Below are 25656 nucleotides of genomic sequence, written 5' to 3' on the forward strand. Positions count from 1 at the left end.
TCGGGCCCCTCCTCCCCTCCTCGAACCAATAGGTGCCGAGCTTCATTTGCATATTTCTATAAAGCGCCGGCTTGGGCGGGGTGGGGGGCAAGCGCGAGTATCTTGCCTTCGTGCCATTCCGAGGGCGCCCTCCGAATCCTCCCCGCCTTCCCACGGCACAACTTGAGGGGAAACTTTCCCGCACGGACGCCGCCCGCCACCTTGCGCTCGCGGAGCCTCTACCCCGGTCTCCGGAGCGATGGACAGGCGCGCGCTGCTGGCAGCCCTGTGCCTCGTCGCTCTTGCCTCCCAGCCCGCCGCCCCGAGCAGCAGCAGCAGCAACGCCGCCGCCACCAGCACCACCTCGGTCCCCAGTAAGTGCAGACCCGCTCGCAGCCCAGAGAGCGAGGCGGCCACGCGACCAGCGAGCGCTCTGCGAAGCGAACCTGGCTGGGGTTGGCGGGAGAGAAGGAGCGTTGCGCGGCGCCCGCGCTGGCTTTGGGGTGGCGGGAGGGCGAGCAGTAGTAGCAGGTAGACGCGTCGAGCGGGCGGAGTGGAAGGGAACCCGCGGAGGCGGCTGAGGAGCAGAGAGGGCGGGAGGAGGACAAGCGGACGTCTGGAGCGCGAGGATAAGGCGCTGGTCAGTCAGAAGCGGGCGCCAATTTTCGCGGTGGGTCTGGAAGGGCGGCTGACAGGGCGAGCTCACTGGGAAGTAATGCGCGCCGACGTCAGGGGACTTGGCTCCCAAGTTTGAGTGCAGGGGCGCCTCCGGCATCCCGGGGCGGTGCCAAGTGTCAAGCGGGGAGGGGGGGGGTGTTCGGAGAAGTTCATACCCGAGGATGGTAGGGAAAGGTATGCGCGGAAGCGCGGAGGACCCTGTAAGGGCTTGTAGCACAGTCCGCGTTTCCGCAAGCAGTCCAGCGCGCGCGGGATGAGGCGACTTAAGTTTTTCCCGCGACTGCGGAAGAAGCAGGTGTGCTGTTTAGTGGTGAACCTGCCCCGCCCGCTAGGGCTTCTCTGTGACTAGGCGCCCTTAAGAGAAGGGCCTGCCGGTTGGACCATTGCGCGGCAGTTTTGTGCGTATTGGCGGGGAAATGTGAGGCGCCGCGGAAGGGAGAGAGAGGGGAGAAGACGACCCCAGATTGGAAGGGCGAAAGGAAGGAGTGGTGGCGGCGGGTTAAGATACATAAAGAAGTTTGGGGACGCTTGACGGGGTTACGATGCCGCAGCTCGACGCCCTGCGGAACTTGAGCCGAAAAGGAAAGGCGCGCTGAGGCGAAGGGTTTGTGGGGCTCGGCGTGCGCGTCGGGGAGGCGCAGGTTCCGTGGCTCGGGGCGCGCACGCTGCGAGGCGCGAGCTTCCTTCCCGCCCCGCGGCTGCTTTTGCGCGCTTCCTTGTTGCCGCCCGCCGCCCTTCCTCGTGCCAGCGCCGCCGCCGCGTCAGGAGTGGGCAGGGCGGCTCTCCTCCGGCACCCGCGCGCTCTGGAGGAGTGTGCTGGGCGGGGAAGGGGCCCGCCGGCTGACGGCTGCTGCTGGTGACCGCTAGTAACTCCTCCGCTCGCGAGCCCAGGAATCCCTGGAACGTGGGCCAAGGTCACCCTGGTTCAAGGGCTGCTGGGAGCCGGTGCAGGCAGGGAAGGAGGGAGGGATCGTGCGGAGGGAGAGCGGCTGCCGCCTCGGCTCCAGCTTCCGTGCCGGGGAAAGCCTGGCTGGGATGCTCCCTGGAGGATGAAAGCGCCACTCAAGGGAGGGAGGGAGGGAGCGGGGAGGAAGTGCCTGTGGAAAGTTGTGTAGTAACCAGAGAGGGAAGGGAAGGGAAAAGCGCTGTTTCGCGGGTGTTTTGGTCTCCACAGGGTGCGTTGGAAGTCAGTCGTCTAATCCTCATGCAGGCGCATGTTCTTGTGCCCATTGGATGCCAATATAGCCACACACACCCAATCTCCAGATGCAACCCTTAGAGAGCCGGGAAGAAAGCTGAAAGGATGGAAGAGAGACTGGCCATACACTAGGTTTGCAGTTCAAGGGAGATAGATGGAGAGTGCCTAAAATTCTCCTTTCCGCCCCTCACACAAAACTTGGCAAAGTGTTAGCAAAGGGCTTCTCTAATCGCACTGTGCACACTGCATGTTTTCTGTCTGCAAGATGTAGCCCTTGTTTTCTGGTATATATGCTCCTAGTAAAGTACTTTCGCTGACTACCACCACCCCATTGGGCTCATTGAAGACGTTGTTGTTGTTGTTGTTGTTGTTGTTGTTATTTAAAAGCCTTAGTCAGAGTTGCTAGAGTTGTTGAAAGTCCAAAGTTGCTTGTGCAGAAAAAGCACCTATTCATTGCTTTTTAAAAGCACCTTTCACGACTGTTACCATCTGGTAAGGTAGTGTTCAGTATTCAGGCCTACATATTACAGATTAGTCACTCTGTGACCACATTCCAATTTTCATATGTTGCATTATTCCAGTCTTATGGCTGCATGAGCAAAATGGCAGGACTAATGTGCTTTTAACAGATTTGTGATGGGTAGAAACAGCAAGTTCTGCCTTCCCTAGCTTCACATATTCTGAAGTCAAGGTTCATTTTACAGTTCGCTTGCTTGCTTAACAGGTTGTAGTGAAGAAGGAGATCCTTTAACCATGATCCTGGGTTCACACAACACACAAAACCAAACCTTGGCTTAGTTGCTGTGCCTTACTGACATAATAAGCCTGAGAAGGAACAAAAGAGGGAAATTTTCCTCTGGGAGGTAGCATGTTTGCATGGTAATGGCAAACCAAATTCTGACTTACCATGGCATGTGAAGAAGGCAATAATTTGAGCACATGTGGATTCTTTCAGAGTTTCTGTCTCATGCTGCTCTGTGAATAACACTAGCATGCATGTCCTGCTCAGGCTTCTTCATTTATATTGGGGGTGGGGAGACCATTCACATTTATTTTGCATGTGTAAGGTGGCAGTTCCATTCCAGAAGTTACTACAATGGATTCAAACACAGTAACAGAAGTTACTACAATGGATTCAAACACAGTGCAAGCATACTTGTGCTGTATCACTGCCACCTGGGAGGCCAGCATAATAGACCAGATCTAGAGGACATTGCGGGCAGCAGACATTTGGCCATACCTCTGTTTATGAACTTAATCAGTTCCGGAAGTCCGTTCTTAAACCAAAACTGTTCTTAAACCAAGGCTCACTTTCCCTAATGAGGCCTCCCATTGCCGGTGCCCTTCCACCACTCGGATTCCATTCTTAGACCGAGGTAAAGTTCTCAAACCAGGACACGTTTTCCGGTTTTGTGGAGATTGTAAACCAAATCGTTCTTAAACTGGACTATTCTTAAACCGAGGTACCACTGTACTGTTAAGTCCTGCATACTTCACCAGCAAAAGTTTAGGCCACCAGTCTAAACTGGGCAGAACAGGACCACACATCATCAGCTTGAAACGTTCTGTGCTGTGCTCTGAAAGCATACATAGCTAAAATGCAGAAAATGAAAAGAATGACAAGGAGAACTCTTTAGTCAAGTAGGAAAACCCCCAAATATTTTCTTAATCCCCCTTGCAAAATACCTCACTTGCAACCAAGTTAAACACCCATTTCTCAAAGATTAGGCTTGGCCTCTGGTTCACCATCGGGTGTCAGTCGGTGGGCTTTTGTTCCTGATCAGTGAAGCTGTTTACAACATACCACCTGCCAGCCATTGATCACAGCATCTTTTTTGTGTCCTTCCTAGCGTGTTAGATCATAAAGTCGGTGAGTTACACTGCAGGAAGTTAAGTTAATGTAGCTTATTTAATACATATTTTCCCTATTTCCATAATAGGGAAAATAATAACTACTTGAAAGGAACTTGGCAAAGCTTCATTTTATTGTGAATTGTAGAAAGTTTGTGACCAATAACTTAACATAACATTGGTCAGTTAACAGCTGAATTGCCAGCTTCTTATCTGTAGCAGTTGTTTCCGGAATACACTGTGTAAATGCTGATACAGTAGTTGCAAATTTTGAGTATTGTTGTTCATGTAAATTGCAACAGTTTTGTGCACAAAGTTCAATAAATGCTCTCCTGTGCTCAGCTGATATGAATGGTGGTTGCAGTGTTTTATAGAGAATACTCTTTCCCTGATTTTAAACTAGAAGCCGCCTTTTCATTTTTAGTGGCTAATGAAGCTTCTCTCCTGGGATTAATAACAGCGTCAGGTGGAGAGGGTGGGGCTTCACTGGAAAACATTAACTCTATCCCTGATTGGAGGTTTTGATTGGGCCTCCAGATGGTTGGCATTACAAATTGCAGCAATAAAATAATTCTAATGCAAGTGTTAGTGTTGCATCCTGCTTTTTGGTGCTTGACCCTGCTTTTGATGGTTACTAGCATTCCTACTATAAGTAATTGTACTTCAGAGGTAGGAAAAACATTCCCACTAACCTTTACTTGCTTGGTGAATTCTATGATTCTAGGGCAGAGCTTTCCAAAGTTTTCATGTGGGTGACACACTTTTTAGACATACATCATTTCGCAACACAGTACTGTAATTCAGTTTTACTAGAAAACCAGAGGTTAAACTAACCCCTTTCCACCAGCCCCGGGAGGAGCGCGGGGAGCGTTCACGCAACACACCTGCACACTGCAGCTGACACACTAATGTGTCATGACTCAGTTTCTAAAGCTCTGTTCTAGGGTGTATAGACTGTTAGTTGGTCTAGACAGTTCATATTTATTTGAGCTCTTCAAAGGTGCTGTAGAAATCTTAATAACAGTCATATACTGCATAAAGGCAGTATATGTGTATGCTATGTATACTTAGCTGGCAGGCAGCAATTCAAATGAAATAAGCTTGGCTTTTCATGCCAAGATGTCTTGCTAGGTATAAACTGGTAAAAGTTTTGTGTTTATGAAATTATATGAACTTACTGGAGTTGTAGAGTAGCTAAGTATAGAAATGCAAAGGTGTAAATAAAATACAGACAGGGTGTTCTTCTTTGTGTTTCTGTTTGGAACAAGAACCTTTCATGACCAGAAGTCTATTACAGAGTTTCCTGTATGCATTCTGTATAGTTGAAGGCTCTCTTTATTCCATCCAGAAGTCTATCGATTCATCACTTAATGGAGCAGCAAAGAGTTTGTTTTAACTTAGCTTAAGACCTACTCAACTATGAATTTCCTTTTCTTAGTGGGTAAAATGAATATTTATTTAGCAATCTGTGATAAACCTAAAGATGTACTTAGGAACTGGCAATAGGTTGAGGAGACAATGCATTTGTTTTGCAAGGCTACTGTGAGTGGTACTTGAGACTGACAACAATGAGGTGCGAAAGCTGCCATAAAATATCATAAGTGGTAATATGAACTAGCACCAGTCAGCATAAAAAAAAGAAACCCTATACCATTAAACAGCATAAACCTGGGAATGCCTGCCTGAACCAAAATTCTTCAGCTAGGACTGAAGGAATAAAAGGGAGCTCCCTGAAGATGGCAGTGAGTCCTAGCAGGTTGAAAGGCATTATGTAAAATAAACAAATGGGGGGGGGGGAATAATTCTAAATTTATTTAGTTCTAATAAATGCACAATATGGTATGTGTGATCCCAGCCATACTAAAATATTTTCCTTCAGAGGCAGGGGAGCCAAAGAGTCACAGATTCCAAAGTCTGAGAATAATTTCCACAAAAATAAATGAGTTTAATTGCTTCCTTTACTTCCCTTCCACTACACACACCTTTTAGCCTTCCTGGCACCAATGCACAGAAGCCAGAGAGACAAAAGTCCTACTGATTTCAACCCAAGGAATATGGTGCTGGACTCATTTTGCAAATATACGCATGCTTAACTTTGAAATGGGAATACACCCTTTGAAAATGCTGGCATTTCTTCACCTAGAGCTTAGGTTAGGGTATTAAACATATAACTGTTAGAGGAACCATTGGCCTACTTGGATATGATGGGCTGAATCACCCTGAGACCTCCAGATGTAGGGTGGTATAATAATAATAATAATAATAATAATAATAATAATAATAATAATAATATAAATAAATTCCAGCGCAACATTCGTGATTTCAGTGGGAAAACCTGTCAGTTCAATATTTTTTGTGTATATACATCCTAGGATACATGTAATAGCATGATAGTTTTTGTAAAGGTCGCAGAAAGTAAAATCTCAGCCTAATTAAGAGTCATCCAAGTCTCTGTTGTATTTGTACACATATATTAGACGCTGTGGTTTCGTCATTTCCTTTGCTAGTTCTGAACAGCACTCCACAAATAGGTTCCCAGAACATTGTGAAACTCTTATGTGAAACAACGAATTGAATACACAGTTAGATAAACAAGGCAGCTGTAATACCAACATTTGCTATGTTATGAAAAGGTGAATAAATATTTGATAGGTGGAAGCAGACCAAGAGCTGCCTATTTGGCAAAGGACTGAGATTAGACCATGCTTAATGTTAAAATTAAGCAATCTTCACTGCAAAATATATTGTCTGCCCCTTTTGTTAAAGAGCAAGATGAAAGCTGCTAGTGAAGTCTAAATGTCTTGATTCAAGTAAAATATTTGATGATGGTGGGGTTTATAGATAGCCAGGCACACAAGACAGGAATCCTTTTATAAACTGTGTTTTGTGAACTGTGTTGTGTACACACACATGCAGACAGGTTACTAATGTTTGTGAATCAACTTGCAAGGCTGAGCTAAGAAAAAAAACCATTGGTAATGTGATAAATTTTTAAATTATAATAATATGCGTTTTCTTTGTGCGGCAAATGATTTACATGCTGATGAATTCCATCGTAGCAAGGGCTCGGAAACAGGGTGGCCCATCTGCCTCTTTAGCTGCTAATACAGCTGCTAAAGCAATGATAGCTGTGGGCTTGCCAGCAGCCTAGGATGGGCAGGGGACAGTGGTCCACCATCCTCAAGGAAGACCCTTCAAGAGAACTATGGCCACACAGGCTGTGTGTGCAATGCAGAACGATCACATTATTTGCTGGCATTCCTTTTCTTTTAAGTCATTTTAATGTTTTCATGTTTTGTTCTCACATTAGGGAGCACTACGGACAAAAAGTGGGACTTCAGCAGCATTGAGAGCAAATTTTCTTTAAGGACACCTGGGAAACCTGATGAAGACACCTGCCTCATAGTTCCTGGCCAGGAAACCAGTGTAGCGCAGTGCAGCTTCAATCACACCAGTAAAACCTTTGTGGTTATACATGGATGGACGGTAAGAGGGGTTGCACTTCTCCTGGTGCTTCACAGTTGCTTTCTGATTCAGAGCGGTTTGAATAGAGTCTATTAGCGAATTTTCTGTATCATTCTCATATGCTATACCACTTCAAATAGTTGTCACATTTGTGGGTGGCAGATAGCCTTCTGAGCTCCATTTAGTGTTAAAAAGTCTTTAGACTTGTTCTTAGAAATACATATTATGTGTTTATAAGTAATTTGCAGCAAATATAATATTAAGCTTAAAAAATATCATAACCTTTAGCAAAATAAGAGCAGCAGAGTTCAGTGAGAAAGCAAGGGCCAGTCTAGTGCGGGGTTTCCCAAACTTGGTTCTCCAGCTGTTTTTGGGACTACAACTCCCATCATCCCTAGCTAGCAAGACCAGTGGTGAGGGATGATGGGAATTGTAGTCCCAAAACAGCTGGAGACCCAAGGTTGGGAAACACTGGTCTAGTCCATCATTCTGTTTCCACCGTTGGCCAGCCAGATACTTCTGGAAGCCAAGAAGCTGTCAAGGGTGAGTTGTAGGCAGCTGTCAGAGGTGGTTCAAGAGCCAGAGAGTCAGGGCTAAGGGGCGAAGTCAGGCACAGTAGAAACACACCACTGTTGAAAGACCTTACTATTCAGGTAGTGTACCAGCCCAAACAGGGAAGGCTTTCTGATTCAGGAGGGCCCAATAAGACAGGGCCACCCAGAGCTTGAGAATACTTCATTGCTGGGAAGATGTTCTTAGCTGAATCACTTGCCAGGGCCCCATATGGAACTGAAGGTTCCCAGTACTCGCCCTGGTCCTTAAACAAGCAGGGCATTAAGACCAGGGCATTGTTCTTGTCTGACTCCAGCATCTGGTATTCAAGGGATATATTGCCTCTGTGCATGCAGTTTCCATTTAGCTTTCATGGTGAATAGTAGACTTATCCTTCGCAAATGTGTCCAGTTCTGTTTAGGTAGATTTTCATGTTCTGCCTCCATTCCATTGCCTCCACATGCCTCCGAATGACAGTTGCTGGGAATTGCAAGTGGGCAGACCTTGTGCTCAGGTCTCGCAGGCTTTGCACAGGCAGTGAGAGAACAGGTTGGCAATTGTCAGAACAGGATGCTAGACTAGACGAGTAGAGTTTCATATTCTTATTTAAAGCCATCTAGGCTACAATTGATCACCACATCTTGTGAGAGGGAATTTTGTATGTGTTCACTATACTAATAGGTCTAAATTGGAAATTTGTGTATTCTGTGTGGAGTCCCCAGTCTGTGCATATGCATTCTATGATTTTGATGGTTCAGGCAGTGGCTGTTTATATATATACACAGCTATATATGGGACGTAGGTGGCGCTGTGGGTTAAACCACAGAGCCTAGGGCTTGCCTATCAGAAGGTTGGCGGTTCGAATCCCCGCGACAGGGTGAGCTCCTGTTGCTCAGTCCGTGCTCCTGCCAACCTAGCAATTCGAAAGCACGTCAAAGTGCAAGTAAATCAATAGGTACCGCTCCAGCGGGAAGGTAAACGGCATTTCCGTGCGCTGCTCTGGTTCGCCAGAAGTGGCTTAGTCATGCTGGCCACATGACCCGGAAACTGTACTCCGGCTCCCTTGGCCAATAAAGCGAAATGAGCACCGCAACCCCAGAGTCGGTCACGACTGGATCTAATGGTGAGGGGTCCCTTTACCTTTACAGCTATATATATATATATATATATATATATATATATATATATATATATATATTCTATGGTTTTGTCATGGCATTTGGCTCGTACAGTAAAGCTTACTTACTTACTATACTAATACTGCTGATATCCGTCCTCAGTGATTCCCATCCCCCTAAAATATACCTTAGATGCTGCTGTGATATAATTACCTAATCAAACATGCTTTCCTCTTAGGTTCCCACACTGGAAACCTTTGAAAATTGTGTTAATCTTGTGTGTTCATACACTGCTTCCTTGGTTGGGGGGTCCCTGTGACAGCTTGAGACAGAATAATGTGGTTTCTATTCCTGTCTTGCAGGTGATTGGCATGTACGAGAGCTGGGTCCCCAAGCTGGTAAAGGCTCTGTATCAAAGGGAACCCCATTCAAATGTTATTGTCGTTGATTGGCTGTCTCGATCCAGCTTACATTATCCAGATTCTGCTGCCTACACAAAGGAGGTGGGAGAAGATGTTGCCAAGTTTGTTGACTGGCTGGAGGTAAGCAGTTGCATTCATTTTTAGTGCATAATACATTCAAGGAAGGGTAAAGGTGTAGAATATGTACTATAAACGCTATTTATTAAAGCATAGCTATGCAGTCAGCGAAATCTAGCGATGCATCTCTTGTTGAAGTGTGCCACATGGGTCTGCAGGTGGGGTAATTACATGTTTAAATATTCTCCCAATGGAGGGAACGTTCTGCATATAGACTGGGCAGAAGGCCAGACTAGAGAACCTTCTTTCCATCCTAATGGATTTCTGTCTGGGGATTTTTTAATATGGAAGAACATCTGAGAATCCGAGCTGCAGCTTTGGCAAGGATCACACCTCTTTGTCCTTTTTTTTCTTTTCTTTGTCCTTAGTCTCCTGGATATATGAATAGTAGCCATGCTCCCCCAACCTTGGGTCTCCAGCTGTTTTTGGACTACAACTCGCATCATCCCTGACCACTGGTCTTGCTAGCTAGGGATGATGGGAGTTGTACCCTGCTCTAGCGCAAGTTGAGTGGGTTTGTGGTAGGCTTCCTGCTGTAGTATTTTTGGACTAAATCAGGGGTGAGGGCCACATTCTTGTATAGATAACCTTCTGGGAGCCTCATTCCTGTGCTGGGAAGCACTGGAAGCAAAAGTGGGCATAGCAGTCAATGTGAACTTTACCTTTGTACTGTAGGTTGCTAGCCACACACACACACTGTTCTGCAGCCTCCATCCAAGCAGGAAAGAGGCATGGTCAGAGTTCAAGGAGCCAATCCAGGCAGGCAAAACCACTCAATGAAGGTGCAAAGCAGCGCTGGGCAAGACTTGGGTGTGTGTGTGTAGTCTGGGAGCAGCCCAAGTGCTAGGCTGGCCCCTGTCGCAAATCAGTTCATCGGCTGTTCAGTGTCAAGCAAGATAAAAACTCTAGATTTAGAGCTTAATCTTTTTAATATGATTTTTTTTCATAGGAGCAATTCAGTTACTCACTGAACAAAGTCCATTTGCTGGGATACAGCCTTGGTGCCCATGTTGCTGGCATTGCTGGGAGTCTGACCACTAATAAGATTAACAGAATTACTGGTAAGCTAATATTGATGCCATTGAGTTAAAAAAGGAAAGGTTGAATGCCGTGGTTCCTTCCACGTTACAAAATGAATTATCCTCAGAACAAAACCAGGAAAGGGTCATTAAAATGTTACATAAAGGCTTTACAACCTTTCTGAAATGGGATGTAGTGCTAATAGTTATAGGATTCTGTTTCTAGCATCATCATCACCATCACCATCATCATTTATTATTTATACCCTGCCCATCTGGCTAGGTTTCCCCAGTCATTCTGGGCGGCTCCCGAAGGATTAAAAACAGAATAAAACATCAAATATTAAAAACTTTCCTAACAGGGCTGCCTTCAGATGTCTTCTAAAAGTCAGATAGTTATTTCCTTGACATCTGATGGGAGGGCGTTCCACAGGGCAGGCGCAGGTGCTGTTGAGAGCTATTTATATCTGTGGGAATTTTGCCATTGAACTGAATGAGAAATGGGGAGGAATTCAATGTTACACCAATCCATTGGTACAAGTATTTCTACTTTCCTGACAAAACAAATCTCCCCTGTCCTCCCACTAGGGTTCTTCCAATCCTCATTTGCGGAAAGAGAGGGGGCAAAGGCCCATTGTGCTAGTGGGAGACCTTGCACTGGCTTCTGCTAGAATGCAAGGTTAGGTGAATCCGGCCTATGGAACTCTACCACTCATTCTTTCAGACCAGAGTTTTCCAAATTGTGTGTTGTGACACGTTAGTGTGCCGGCTGCAGTGTGTAGGTATGTCATGTGAATGCTCCCTGCACTTCTCCTGCAGCTGCAAAGGGGTTAGTTTAACTTCTGGTTTGCTAGTAAAACTGAATTACTGTGTCGCGAAATGATGCACCATATGTCTTTAAAAAGGGGTATCACCAACATGAAAAGTTTGGGAAGCTCTGTTTTAGACAATGTGCCGTACAAAAGCATCATACTTACAGGGATTTCTAACAGTTTTCTTCCCTCCTAAGGTTTAGATCCTGCTGGCCCTAACTTTGAATATGCTGAGGCATCCGTACGCCTTTCCCCAGATGACGCTGTCTTTGTAGATGTCTTGCACACTTTCACAAGGGGGTCCCCAGATCGCAGCATTGGAATACAGAAACCTGTTGGGCATGTTGATATCTACCCTAATGGAGGTATCTTCCAACCTGGTTGCAACGTCGCGCAAGCCCTGCTCCTGATTGCAGAAGGAGGACTTCAAGGTGAGTTTTCAAGTCTGATTCTTAATAAAGGCATAAATATGACCGAAAGCTAGTGGTTAATTGTGTTCATATGTGCTACTGAACATTAAATTCTTCTGAAAACTTGCTTCCCTTTTTTCAGATCCTTCGCAGAAACATCCATTTTATACTTTTTCTTGTTTGAATTCACACTTATTCCAAGTTTAGCTAGATTTTTTTTTTTTAGTTTCCCAATCACATTATCAATTCTCAACTGGGGAATTCAAGAGATGCAGTGGATGAATGGTTAAGAAAACACTCAATATTCTCCAGAGGTGTTATGCATTAGAGAGCTGCTTATTTTAATGTTGGATGGCTAGGTCCAGCATATCCACTGCAAATGGGGACTTGACCCACAATATTTTACAAGTAAAATACAATCAACAGTGTCATAGAATACATCATTCTTAAATGTGTCAGAAACACTTATTTTTAATTTATGATCGCTTAATCAACTATGGGACATGGGTGGCACTGTGGGTAAACCACAGGACTTGCTGATCAGAAGGTCAGCGGTTCGAATCCCTGCAATGGGGTGAGATCCCGTTGCTTGGTCCCTGCTCCTGCCAACCTAGCAGTTCGAAAGCACCTCAAAGTGCAAGTAGATAACTAGGTACCGCTCCAGCAGGAAGGTAAACGGCATTTCCGTGCGCTGCTCTGGTTCACCAGAAGCAGCTTAGTCATGCTGGCCGCATGACCCGGAAGTTGTACGCCGGCTCCCTCAGCCAATAAAGCGAGATGAGCGCCGCAACCCCAGAGTCGGTCACGACTGGACCTAATGGTCAGGGGTCCCTTTACCTTTAATCAACTATAGCCTTCAAGGTAATAGTATTTAACCTATATCATATATATGTGAGAATTGATCTTCATGCTGGTCCCTATTACATTGGTTATTTCTTCTTATCTATAGTGAAAATCCTTACATTGGAACGAGCAGAAAAATCACATTTCTTCTTTTTCTAGGGGGGAAATCTGCATCATTGAAACTTACTGATTTTGGCCTCCAAAAAGTCAAAACTGGAGGCCATTTACTGCGCCTGCATATATTGAATATGTTTAACAAAGGGCACGCATCTGTAAGCTGTGCATCCGTAACATAATGGCTTCCTTTTTCTTAAAGACGCAGATCAGCTGCTGAAATGCTCCCATGAACGCTCCATTCACCTCTTCATCGATTCCCTCTTGTACGAGGAGAAACCAATCATGGCCTATCGCTGCAACTCAAAAGAAGCGTTTGACAAAGGGCTCTGCTTGAGCTGCAGAAAGAACCGCTGCAACAACTTGGGCTACAAAGCCAACAGAGTAAGAAGCAAGAGGGGCACCAAGATGTACCTGAAGACTCGAAGTCAAATGCCTTACAAAGGTAAAAGTGATGACTTTCTCTATTCTAATCTCTGGGGTTTTTTTGTGCATGAATATAAATAATTTAAAGAGAATGATGGAAAAGCCTGGTAGTTCTCTTGCATAGGCACTATTTATTCAAAGGAGCTTGTGCAGGAACCTTCCACCTGAATCATGCCTCTCTTTCCCCGAGTAAGGAGAGAAGCAGACTGCGGCCGTACCAGCTGTTTTGTCTGGATCTGACATTGTTAATTTCGCTGGTCATCCACCTCTGAACTGAGTTGGGTCTCCCCTCGATAACAGCTGGAATCAATCTAGCCTACCTCAGATACTGGCACAGACTAAATGCCTCTGAGGGCCATATTCCTACTAAGCTCTTCTGGTTAGAGCAACTAAAAACAAGTGGCTGGGTGCAAAAGTGTCACAATAAGTTTAGGGCTTAAAATCTCCAAATGGAGAAATATTTGGCCCTGAGTTCACATGACCTTAGAAATTGGATCTTTGACCAGAATGCCAATCAAGATAGAGCATCCATTATAGCTGCTCGTTAGTCTTCCTGGTACCCCCAAATTAAGATCAACCATTCAAGACCTTGAGACACTGACTTTCCCATGACTGAGTGGGGCATTTGTTGAACTAAGGTTCCAACAGATGCCCTCAGCATACTTAGAGGGGAGATACCTGGGAATTCCCAATATGGAACGCAAATGCATTGATGGATGCAATCAGGTTGAGGATATCATGTGCTACCTGCTAATTTGCCCCCACTGTGTATACAGTATAGGGCCAATCCCCCTAGGAAGTGGCAGTCGGACTCTGATAAAGATCTACAGATGACACACCTGGTACCCAAATTTGCTCTGGCAGCTAAGAAGCTCCATTCCAGACATGTTAATGCTCTCTAATTTTAAAATTTCATGCTGTAAACTTTTTATGCTGCAGACTTTTATAGGGTATGTCATGCAATTTCAGAGGAAAGCTTTGCCTTGCCCTCAGCTGTACATTGTAAAGGCCTTTGGCTATGCACAATAAATTGATTGATTGATTGATTGATTGACATTGTTAATTCATTCCATTATTGTCCAGAATCCAGTCACAATGCAAAAAAACAGCATTGTTTGCAGATATGAGATAATTGGATAAAGTTCTATGATTGGGTATAAATTGATTTATTTGTTAAATTTATACCCCACCTTTCCATCACATGATACAGAAGGTGATTATCAATGGATTTTATGATCTTTTGTTAACTGATGGTGAATAAATCTTACAAAACTGACTTTGTGACTTGGATGCAGAAGTATTGATATGCTTGAATAAAAGTAGTGGCTTCTAACTCAAGATAATTAAAAAGAATTGAATTTAGGTTTTTCATCTGTTGTTTTTGGTCTCTCTTTTTGTTGCTTAGTCTATCATTATCAAGTCAAGATCCATTTTTTCGCAAAGGTGAATACAACCAAGAAAGACCAGCAATTCCGTCTCTCTTTCTATGGCACGAAGGATGAAAGTGAGAATATTGCAATTTCACTGTGAGTATTGACAAACAACTGCATTTATTTTGGGTAGTAGAAAAATGTTAAATGTATGGACATACAGACACACACACAGAGTTATACAAAGACTCTATAATCAATCAGTCATGCAGAGGCTTGCTTCTCAGTCTGCATCTTGTAGTCTGACTGAGTCCAAAACACACACTTCAAAACACTTCAGCATACAAAGGCAGCCATCCAGTTTGAGAAATAGTTAAGGAGCTAAGCAGCTATGCAGGGCAGAGAGTAAAATCACTTTGCCTCTTTCTGTATTATGGGACTCAATTGACCAGGTATGGCAAAAGCTTCAAATTGCTTAGGAGTTGTGTTGTGTAAATGATAAAGCTATGAGTAGAAGTCATATGTGTTGTTCTTTGTGTATGCAGATCTCCACCCATTCACTTTAAAATAAAATAAAATGAAGAGTTCAGTAGGCGCTGTATTTTTATGCCCTTATGTCTCGTGACTTAATCACATAGATAACTGAATTTTTATTGCTGAGTTCCTCTAATCATATCTTTGTGTACAAAGATTACAGTCACAAGGCAGTTAGGGCACCTAAGTCCACCAGAGATTTAAAATTAAATCTGAACTTCCTTCTCCCATGTGTGATTCTGTGGGCAGATGTAGTCTAATACAGTGGTACCTTGGGTTACAGACAGTTCAGGTTACAGACGCTTCAGGTTACAGACTCCACTAACCCAGAAATAGTACCTCGGGTTAAGAACTTTGCTTCAGGATGAGAACAGAAATCGTGCTCCGGCAGCAGTGGGAGGCCCCATTAGCTAAAGTGCTGTTTCAGGTTAAGAACAGTTTCAGGTTAAGAACAGACCTCTGGAACGAATTAAGTTCTTAACCCGAGGTACCACTGTAATGGTATTGAACAATGGGTTCTGTCTCTACTTCATGCTCTTGTTTTGAGTTGTCTCAGCTTGGTCTGTTGCAAGCCACTGTCCCACTTTCTCTCTCGTGTGCCTGTGTGGATGCTACAATAAGGATTGACATAGTGGTAGAATTGATTATTTAGTGGAACATCTTTGCTCCTATACATGTTTGATACGATGTGTGCTATGTCCTATGAGCCAGCACCTTAGTCTTTTCCATGTTTCCTCATTCAAGAAACAACTGCATTCTCAGATAACTGAATTCTTACAAGGTTTCAGGGAAGTATTGCCTAAGCATAGATTTTCTTTTTTAACAGGCCCGAGATCTCCACAAACAAAACTCATTCGTTCCTGATCTACACAGAGGTTGACATTGGGGACTTGCTCATTGTCAAAATCCAGTGGGAGAAAGGCTCATTTCTCGACTGGGCCGATTGGTGGGGTACCCCTGAGTTTGGCATCCAAAAAGTCAGAGTCAAGGCTGGAGAAACCCAGAAAAAGTAAGAGAATGGATTGTGCCATGTGTGTGTCATTTACCTTGCAGCACATTTTGCTTTCATCTAGGACTAGTTGCCATCTATCCATTCTCTGTGAAAGTGGTATGCTGAAATTTTGTGTGGATGGGAAACCCAGATGAGTTCAGGCAGGGCTGGTGAACCTGTGGCCCTCCAGCATGGCCCATGGTCAGGGAACATGGGATTTATAATCCAGCAATATCGGAGTTCCACGGGTCCACCACACTTGAGTTAAAACATCTCTACTAGCAGAGTTGAGAGAGACCTTGGCACCATGAGGTGCACCATGTGAGCGAAAGGCAGTTCTTCTCATGCAAGGGAGACTCCCCTCACCACCAGCAGCCTTCCACACCATATCCCACATTGTTTGAGGGTCCTCTGACTCTTGTGATAAGCTGCTTTGGGGATGCTGGAGGATGGAGAGGAACAGCCCATTCAGTGAGCCGAATACTTGGCGCTCTCTGGACACTTTAGACCATGGGTTGGCAAACTAAGGCCCAGGGGCTGGATCTGGCCCAATTGCCTTCTAAATCCGGCCCACGGATGATCCAGGAATCAGCATGTTTTTACACGAGTAGAATGTGTGCTTTTATTTAAAATGCACCTCTGGGTTATTTGCGGGGCCTGCCGGGTGCTTTTACATGAGTAGAATGTGTGCTTTTATTTAAAATGCATCTCTGGGTTATTTGTGGGGCATAGGAATTTGTTCATTTCTTTCCTCAAAATATAGCCCGACCCCCCCCCCAAGGTCTGAGGGACAGTGGACCGGCCCCCCGCTGAAAAAGTTTGCTGACCCCTGTTTTAGAGTGTCTCCCAATCAGAGTAGACAATATTGAGCTCTATTAGCCAATGGACTGTCTTAATATAAGGTAGTTCCATACAGTCAAACTCCCAGAGAGAGCATAGAGGTGGGCTGCCTGTCCTCTAGAGTGCAAGGAATCATCAATACATTGTGCAGCAAGCAAGGAGGAAATGCTGTGATATGGTCCAGTAAAAGTTTTACCATATAGGTTTGCTGACAGTGTCAATAGGATAATCAGCAAGCAACATTCCCCCCCCCCAGTGTTTTTCTAATTTAGTCTTCTGCTAAAGATCAGACTTCAGTGGGAGTATATAATTGTAATACTTCTCTGCACTATACAGTGGAAGCTTGCAGTATTAAATGTTTTACAAAATATGGTCCAGGATGGTATTTTTAATGTCACAAAATCTTTGTGGTTTGTAAGCATAACTTGCTTCTCTGGAATAATTGAAAGTGCCATATGTATAATTTCATCATAGAAGAAATAAAGTAACATGTTAACCTGTCTCCTCCCTGCAATTATAAAATGCCACTATTCAGAAGACTTTTCCAGTGTAAGAAACAGATTAAATAACAAGAGATAAGACGTTGCATTTAGGATGGTGTATTAATAGCTGTTTCGGGAAAGAGCTATGGTAATATTCTGTGTACTCTGCAGGTTGGTGTTCTGCTCTCGCGATGGATTCTCTTACCTCAAAAAAGGAGGTGGAGCTGTGGAATTCGTGAGATGCCTTGGAAAAAACTCCATTGATCACGATTCATGGTAAGAACTTTGCAGCTGTATCACTGAGAACTCGGTCATGAGTGATGAGTTGCCACCACCTTTCTCACAGTGGGTGGGGCAGGGCAGTGGCGGGTTTGGAACTGCACAGGAACAGTGGCAGACATGATCCAGCACTTCTGCCCGTGTGCCCTCACAGCCCTTACGTCATCACTGCCCTGCCCCATCTCAGTCTGATTCAGGCAAGCAGCAGCAGAGGCATTGTTAGTTAGCAAGGTTAGTATCTTGAGTACAGCAGCTCCACCCCACCACACAGGTCACTGTAGAATCCAACCCATGCCTGCTCTTCCTAAGTGGTGATTAAGAGCCAAGTTCCATTATAAGCGAAATCAGGTGATGCACTCTTGCTAGACTGTACCTCAGTGACATGGGGCCAGTTAGGGCCAGAGGTGCCACCTTGAGAGCGATTGGGTCGGTGTGTGTGTGAGCATCGCGCCTCCCTCCCTAAGCTGGGCAGAATCTTTCTGGGCTTTGGGAAGGAGGTGCCAGAAGAACATTTAAGGGGCTAGACTAGACCCCCCCAGTCCACTGACCGCACATACTGCAGGGTTCTCCTCGTTCTGTACGTAACCTGCTAGGGCATTGTAGAGAAAGTCAAACATAACGCTTCTCTCTGTGTGCAGGCATCCTCCCATGGGATATAATTAAAACATATGCTCTGCATTCTGAGGGAGAGGGGGGGAAAAGCACAAACCACCAAATACTTGCGGGAATGTTCAGGGATGCAGGAGAGGATATATTGTTTGATTATACCCTTTCCAACTTGTGTTAACAAGTTCTACAATTTAGCTGAGTAACATCCCCCTTTTTAAACTTGCACAGTGGATGCGTTTGCTCAGGCTCGCTAAAGCCTCTAAAATACGTTTCCTTGGTAATTCCCCATTTAGTCCCTCACAAAAAGATAGACATGACACAGTCTTCTATAAAAGTATAAAAAGAGTTTACTCACACATTCTGTTCACAAATGGATCCCAGAAGGCAGACCTAAGTTACAAAAGTAATATACACCTGGAAACAATCCCATAAGGAGACAGCTCCTTTGTCCTCTTGGCTGGAAGCCAAGACGAATGTGGTCACAGAGAGAGAGATGGCTGACCAGTCCTACTCTTTGGTTACCTTTGCAGGTGAGGTCACACCTAACTCTAGTCACATGCAGATGAAGTCTGTCCCAGCCTAGGAGAAACAGGAAGTTCCGACTGTCTGGTCCAGACATCCACTTTTATGTCCACTCTAGGGATGTTGTACTTGACTGCTCTTGTGTTTCACATCCCACAATACTGAACCCTGGTGGGCTCATGCCGACAAGCTATTGTAACTGCCCCCTCTTCTGCCTTCTGTCAGCAGTTCCCTCCCCCCTCCCCAAGTTCAATCCTGCTGTGCCCACGGATCTCATGTTCCTCTTTCTTTGCCACCCCATTGTTTTCTTTTTAGAGACCAGGTCAAGTCACGAAATAAATATCGGCGCTTGAGTTCCTCGGAGACTAGCAAGTGGGTGAAGAAGTTCCATTCAGGGAAAGAGCCAATATGTTGGCTGCTCGGGGGCTGAACCCATTGAAATATTTATTGGTCTTCTGCAATGCTGTCTACTTTCTTCGTTGCTCTAAGAGACTCTCGCCCAACCCAGGCTCTAGACTGGTTGCACCAGAATGCGGTTGGGGTTGCCCAGTTGAACGCACACCCAACTGAAATGAATGCAGTGCAATAGACAACATTTCCAACGAGGATTCAAATCTTCACTGTATTCTCGGTCCAGTGAATGATATGCGTGCAGAAGCCTACTTTAAAATATGGGGATGCCCTTCTCTGGGTCAGAGTATTTTTGTTTTATCTCAGTATGCAAAAGAGCGCACATTAGCCAACTGTTCTTTTTTAAAGAAGCCTCTCACATTGCATTGAGAGCAAACTACCATAATTGTCACTCCACCTTGTTACAGTTTCTCACTTTTTTATAATGTACTGTGTGTAAAAAAAAACCAAAACTATTTATTGAAAGGCTAGATATTTCAACTGATGAGTTTGTATTTTTATAGGTTTTTTTAATGATCACTTGGACATTTTGCTGGACAATTTCCATTCAGGTCATTCATTCAGTGTTGCATCCTTTGACTGAAATGCAATAATTTCACTTGAAGGGGGAGGGCAATAGAGTTCTCACTTAACATATTCCTGTTATATACATTTCTCCTCCAACCCTGAGCATGACTGAAAGACTGCAGGGTGAAGTCTCTGCAGTTGGTCAGCACTTATGTACACTTAGGTATTACTTATTGAACACTTACTTTTTAAATAGGATAATAAATTTTCCAGAGAAGAAGCTAGCATTTTTTTTTATGTCCTGTCTTCATTTTTTTAAACAAGAATGCAGTGCATCTGTATAAAAACATATGCACTCTCTGGCACTGTACCAAGCAATTAGTAAAAAGGAGTAACAGTTTGTTAGAAGATTGCAGGAACACTATTTCCGTTATCAATTTCAATTTGACAACTCCTAGTCTTGAGCAATTGTTACAGCTGCAATCATTGTTCCTAGGACTAGGATAAAGGACAAACACCTCTTTGTTGCTGGTATTTTTAAATTTGGGGATGGAACCTCTTTTGTTGCTCATCAATATGAAGAACAGCAGAAGCTTGAATAACAGTGTTTGTCTGAAATCATGCAGGTTTTAACAAAAAGCAGTATTGCACACTTTTAGAATATGCACACTTTCAGATTATGCACAAACATTACACCCTTTGAATCAGAAAGTCATGGACACATGGACAAGCTATAAATCAAAGGGGTCTTAAGAAGTATTTACTAGAATGCTCAAAATACTTTAGTAGTCATTTCAGTTTTGTAGCCGATAACTCAGTTAAAACAAAAAGCTGTTTTATGAGGATACCTGAAAAAGCATACCTGGAAATATATATGTACTGACCTATCTCTTGTTCCGAGGGGCTATCTGACATTTAATATTCATTGTTTGAGCAAAAACATGTCACAAATAAATTGTTACCAAAATCCTGTGTGTGGTGACAAAACTGTGGTCCAGGACGCACATACCCCAATCTAACACAACAGAAACTGCATCCTTCAAGAACATTCTTTTTTAAAAAGAATTTATAATAGTTTAGCTGACTCAAAAATGATTTCTATGCCCTGATGAACTATGGTGTAGGCAGGATAATTGAGTTTGATAACTAAGTATTGAAGGAGATCTATAAAGATAAGGCAGTGTTTCTTCTTGACGAAATTTCATACTTCCATTTTCAAATTCCTGAAAAGTGAGGGTTCAGTATCTATAAATGTATTATGAATTGCACATTTCAAGGCAAAATCAAATATAAATATCAACAGCATTTGATCACCAAATGGTGAAGTATTTTATATGTGAGAAAATAAAACTAGGCTTTAAATGTTCTTATTTATTATCTGTAAAATACCTGTATGTATATGTGCCAAAAGGTTAGTTTGTATATATTGCTGAAGTTATCACGGCTATATGCATAATAAAAAAAGTGCCAATTTTTCTAAATGAGAACTTATCAATCAGTTATATGAAAAATGCCGCAATGAAAAACCTTTCCTCCTCCCCAAGATGCATCTCCATTTTGTACTACACTGAAAAATGAAAGCTTATTAAAAGTTAATTTAGAATGAAATCACTGGCATGACTTTCTTTGGAACAGGTGGAGAACTAGAACAGATCATACTTACAGAAAGAAATTTAGCAATGCACTGGAATATATGTGTGAAATTAACACTTTCATCCCTTCTGCAAGCAACACCCTGTCTCCATAAACATGCCCTCTAAATAGGATGGGTAGTCCATTCATATAACTAAAATCCCAGCAAAATATTGAGAAAATGAAAATTTGGTGTGATACATTAGGACAGTCCATGGGGGGAAATCAGTCCTTTGTTGCTTTGAGGTATTTCAAATCAATTGTTCATAAGGTGCAAATTGTCCTAGGATCCCTACCAGAAGCTAACTCAATTATGTAGAATGTTCGTGTGTTTCCTTAAACCACATGGCACTAAGGACATATCTGACATGCTGTTAACAGTTTCACATTAATTAACTGTTGTGGCTTCCCTCAAAGAATATCATCATCATCTTCACAATTTATTATTTATACCCTGTCCTTCGGGCTGGGTTTCCCCAGCTACTCTGGGCGGCTTCCAACAAAATATTAAATATACAATAAAACATTAAAAATTTCCCTAAACAGGAGTGCCTTCAAGTGTCTTCTAAAAGTCAGATAGTTGTTTATTTCCTTGACGTTTGATGGAAGGGTGTTTCACAGGGCGGGCGCCACTACCAAGAAGGCCCTCTGCCTGGTTCCTGTAACCTCACATCTCGCAGTGAGGGAACTGCCAGAAGGCCCCCAGAGCTGGACCTCAGTGTCTGAGCTAAACAATGGGGTGGAGATGCTCCTTCAGGTCTACTCGACCGAGGTCGTTTAGGACTTTAAAGGTCAGCATCAACACTTTGAATTGTGCTCAGAAATGTACTGGGAGCCAATGTAGGTCTTTCAGGACCAGTGTTATGTGTTAGGTCATTTTAATTTGGCGAGGGTGCAGAAAAAGAGGTCCCTGTCTCACTCCTCTCCACAGAACTACAGTTACTTTTTAGGTCATGAGGCAAATTGAGGTTGACAGCCTTGGGCGGCAGAATCCACAGGGTTTAGCAGATCTGGCCTCTGAGGAATGCATCACTCAGTGCCACAGTGTCAGTGACAGCTGCGGCTCACTTCTTGGAAGTCAGATCTGCCATCTGTTCAGCAGCCCCTTCCTCCCCGACATCTCACAGCCCTAGCGAAGGAATGCCATTTAGTGGTTCGCCTCGGGTGCCAGAATGTGTTGGGGCTGGCCTTGTGTTAGTTGCTTCCAGTGTGGAAGTGTGTGCTAAATATTGCAAATGGGTATTGCAAACGGGTCGTTGGCAGCTGGCTGGTGTCTTGTTTTAAACAAACTTGCTGCAGTTTCCATGGAAGGGATCAATCGATTAAACTGGGAAGAACGAGGGCTGACATTCTGATGCCAGTGATTACCATATTTTTTGCTCTAGTAAGGGGAAATGTGTGTGCGTCTTATGGAGCGAATGCAGGCTGCGCAACTATCCCAGAAGCCAGAACAGCAAGAGGGATTACTGCTTTTGCTGTGCAGCGATCCCTCTTGTTGTTCTGGCTTCTGAGATTCAGAATATTTTTTTTCTTGTTTTCCTCCTCCAAAAACTAGGTTTGTCTTATGGTCTGGTGCGTCTTATAGAGCGAAAAATACGGTATGTGAAAAACGTAAGTGCGTGAGGAGCACCCATCACACAACAAACAACCATCTGGAACCCCCACCCACAGGGAGTGGAAACTGTTGTGAAACCAGTTTATTCTGTATGGTAGATAATACCCCCTTTTAAACCCTCAATGGTTTTCACGTGGCTGGAAATAAATTCGAAACAGTAGGGAGGAGCAAAGGAGTCTGTAAATCTGGCCGAAGGTGTTTTGTTTTGTTTTCATTTATATTCAAAAGCTTTATGTATTGCCCTTCTCCGTCATTGATTCTATGATGGCTCTGACTGTGAGCACCCAAATGCAGAGGCCATAAAAGTCTTACCAGTTTCATAAATTTAAGAGAAATGAGCCGAATGGCAGCTCTTTTAATGCTGATGCTCTATTTTTAGTTGTCTAGCTCCCTGATTTTCAGGACCTTTTTTCGTGAGCTGTTGTTATCAGCTTCTCCCACTTACCCAAATAGCTTGGCTAAATAGTTATGCAATTTTATTTAGAAATAAAATTGTGAGATCCCCTGTTGTGAATGGGAGATATAAGAAGCATGCATATGGTCTGGGACTACCCAATTCGAAACTTTCACTATAAGCCCACGTAGCTTCAGTGGCAGGGAATGTTTATTCCCAGCTTCAGCTGATGCACTAGCTACAAAAATTTCTGAACTGGGATAGCTTCGTGTAAGTAACCTATGTTCTAATATGTCCAGACATCGGGCTGTCCGTGAAGTTTGTCTGGAAGCTTAAGCTAATGTTTGAAAACACTGCAGTCGGTCCCTGTGTGCCATCCACAAGGCTCAATTCAAGGCTCTATACACAAGTATATCTCTTTAAAAAAAGACAGGGTCTTTTTTCAAAATGAAAGTTGGTATATACTGCAAATAAGAGAAGACAATGATTTATTTAAAGCCAAAAAAGCTCTCAAAGCTACTGACAAAGATCAGTAGTAAGACAGCCCCTGAACTCAGGCTTGCAATCTAAAAATCCTTCTCCAGAATCCCCTGAAATTAAATTTCCTAAGGGGTCAGTAGAGGCCGCCCAACAACCTTCAAGGAATAACCAGGAATAACCACCACTAAGGGTGAAAGTATGGTACTTTCGTCTAAATGGACTTGCATAGGACTGTTAGAAAGCACAACTCAGCTTGCCAAGTAATTTAGCCAAGTAATCTTGGCTAAACAACTGAAGTAAAAATAACCTGGGCAAGCTCAGAAGCACTGATCTCATTACTCTGTGGTGAGTGAATGTTTAGTTAATAATAGTGCTCCACAGTCTGAATTGGTGCTACCTCCTCAAATAAACTAATATTTTACCAATAGCTTCCCTTCTACATTCTTCGCTCGTTCTCACCATTCATAAAAAAATGCCCTGCATATGCTCAGAGGGATTTTTCCATGGCCAAGGAATATGTTTTTGAGACTGAAAAACCCTCTTGAGAAATTTAATTAGTCGTACTGAAATTCTTCTAGCTCCACTTTAAATTACTCTCTCGCCACCACCACCCCCGAAGTAGGAACCTCTTTGGGAACTTAGAAGTGTGAAGATGGTGAGGGAAAACAGCTGAGGAATTTTGCTGGTCTTATCAAAACTTGTTTGGCTTGCTTTGAAATTCCCCAGATGTTTTCAACAATCAAGAGGTCCCAAGTGTGCCTCAAATCTGGCTTTAGGCAATGCTTGAGGCCAAGCTAGAGGTATTCTAGAAGCCAAGGGGATTATACGGTGGTGAACACTGCCGAGATAATATATGTGGTATGACATATATTGCTATTTCTAGTAGTAATAGTACTAGCACCATGGTGGTAGTGGTTACAGGAGGAACCTGTTGACAAAATATCCATCCTGTGTGAGTGAAAGCTGACTTGCAGAGTCAAGACAGTAGATGCAGATTTTTGTCCTCCTCATATGATCCTCACAACAGCCCTGTGAGGTGATTGGACCTGAGAGATGGTGGCTGATACAAGGTCATTCCAACAAGTTTCAGGGCTGAGTGGGGATTTGAACAGGCCTCTCCACACCTGGTCTGTCACATAACACAAGGGGGGACCTTTTCCAGAAGAAGGGACTCATACCATCCTTGGCAGCCTTCCAGGAGCCACATGCAAGTGGTGGGTGGTTCCAAAGGCAAAGGTGGACAGATGTGTTGAACCAAATGTGAGCTGCTCCTGAAGCTCTGATAGCGCTATCTTGGCACTCAAGATGACCCCACAATCAATTGGTAGCAGTTGTAGCCAAGAGCTCACATAGGTCTATGTTCAGCTTGCTTTGAGGGTACCCTTTTCTGTGGGCTTGGGATACTGGGCTCCGAGGCCAGAGAGAGGGATATCTGTGATGTTTTGGGTACTGGCTACCTGCCAGTCAGGTGATTTACGTATTTTGCTTTGCTGTATGAAGAGGCTAGTAGTATCCGTGCTGCTGTCGCCGCATACATAAATAATAGTCTCTGCTCCTTTGTTGTTTTTTTTTTTAAATGATATTTATTAAAGTTTCACAAAAATACAGAAAGAAAAAAGTGTAAATTACAGCAAAAAAGCAAAAAGTAAGAAAAAACATACAAAATAAAACAGTTAAAAACCCAATAATGTTCCATAACCTATCTTCCTTACTCTTATTTCCCCAGACCTCCTCATACCTCCCTTCTTTGTATTCCAATTCAGTTTGTTGGTTCAGCAAATCCTTACCATTAATCTTTTACCCAATTGTTAACCTTTTTTTTCCCATGTCTCTTAAAGCATTACAGCTAAAAACCTCTTAATTTCTATCCAGCATCCTTCTAAAGTTCCTTAATTTTACAATATTTCTGTAAATAGTCCTTAAATTTTTTCCAGTCTTCTTTCACCGACTCTTCTCCCTGGTCTCGGATTCTGCCAGTCATTTCCG

The 25656-nt window shown here is 43.7% G+C and overlaps 1 protein-coding gene across 1 annotated transcript; it reads left to right on the forward strand.

Moving 5' to 3' along the window:
- Nucleotides 1-78: 78 nt before the first annotated feature.
- Nucleotides 79-21157, forward strand: LPL (lipoprotein lipase). Its single transcript, XM_080986894.1, has 10 exons — nt 79-353; nt 7017-7192; nt 9204-9383; nt 10330-10441; nt 11409-11642; nt 12781-13023; nt 14410-14530; nt 15735-15917; nt 17393-17497; nt 18947-21157. Coding segments are annotated over exons 1-10 (1470 nt in total). The 5' UTR covers nt 79-238; the 3' UTR covers nt 18948-21157.
- The last annotated feature ends 4499 nt before the right edge of the window (nt 21158-25656 follow it).

Source organism: Podarcis pityusensis, assembly GCF_964106645.2.
Source record: "Podarcis pityusensis genome assembly, chromosome: 17".
NCBI lineage: Eukaryota > Metazoa > Chordata > Lepidosauria > Squamata > Lacertidae > Podarcis > Podarcis pityusensis.

Excerpts from the sequence above, each read along its gene's own strand:
- LPL (XM_080986894.1), top strand. The coding sequence starts at position 239 with ATGGACAGGCGCGCGCTGCTGGCAGCCCTGTGCCTCGTCGCTCTTGCC. Across the intron at positions 10,442-11,408 it reads TAAGATTAACAGAATTACTG|GTTTAGATCCTGCTGGCCCT; the intron begins GTAAGCTAATAT and ends TTCCCTCCTAAG. Across the intron at positions 15,918-17,392 it reads GCTGGAGAAACCCAGAAAAA|GTTGGTGTTCTGCTCTCGCG; the intron begins GTAAGAGAATGG and ends TGTACTCTGCAG.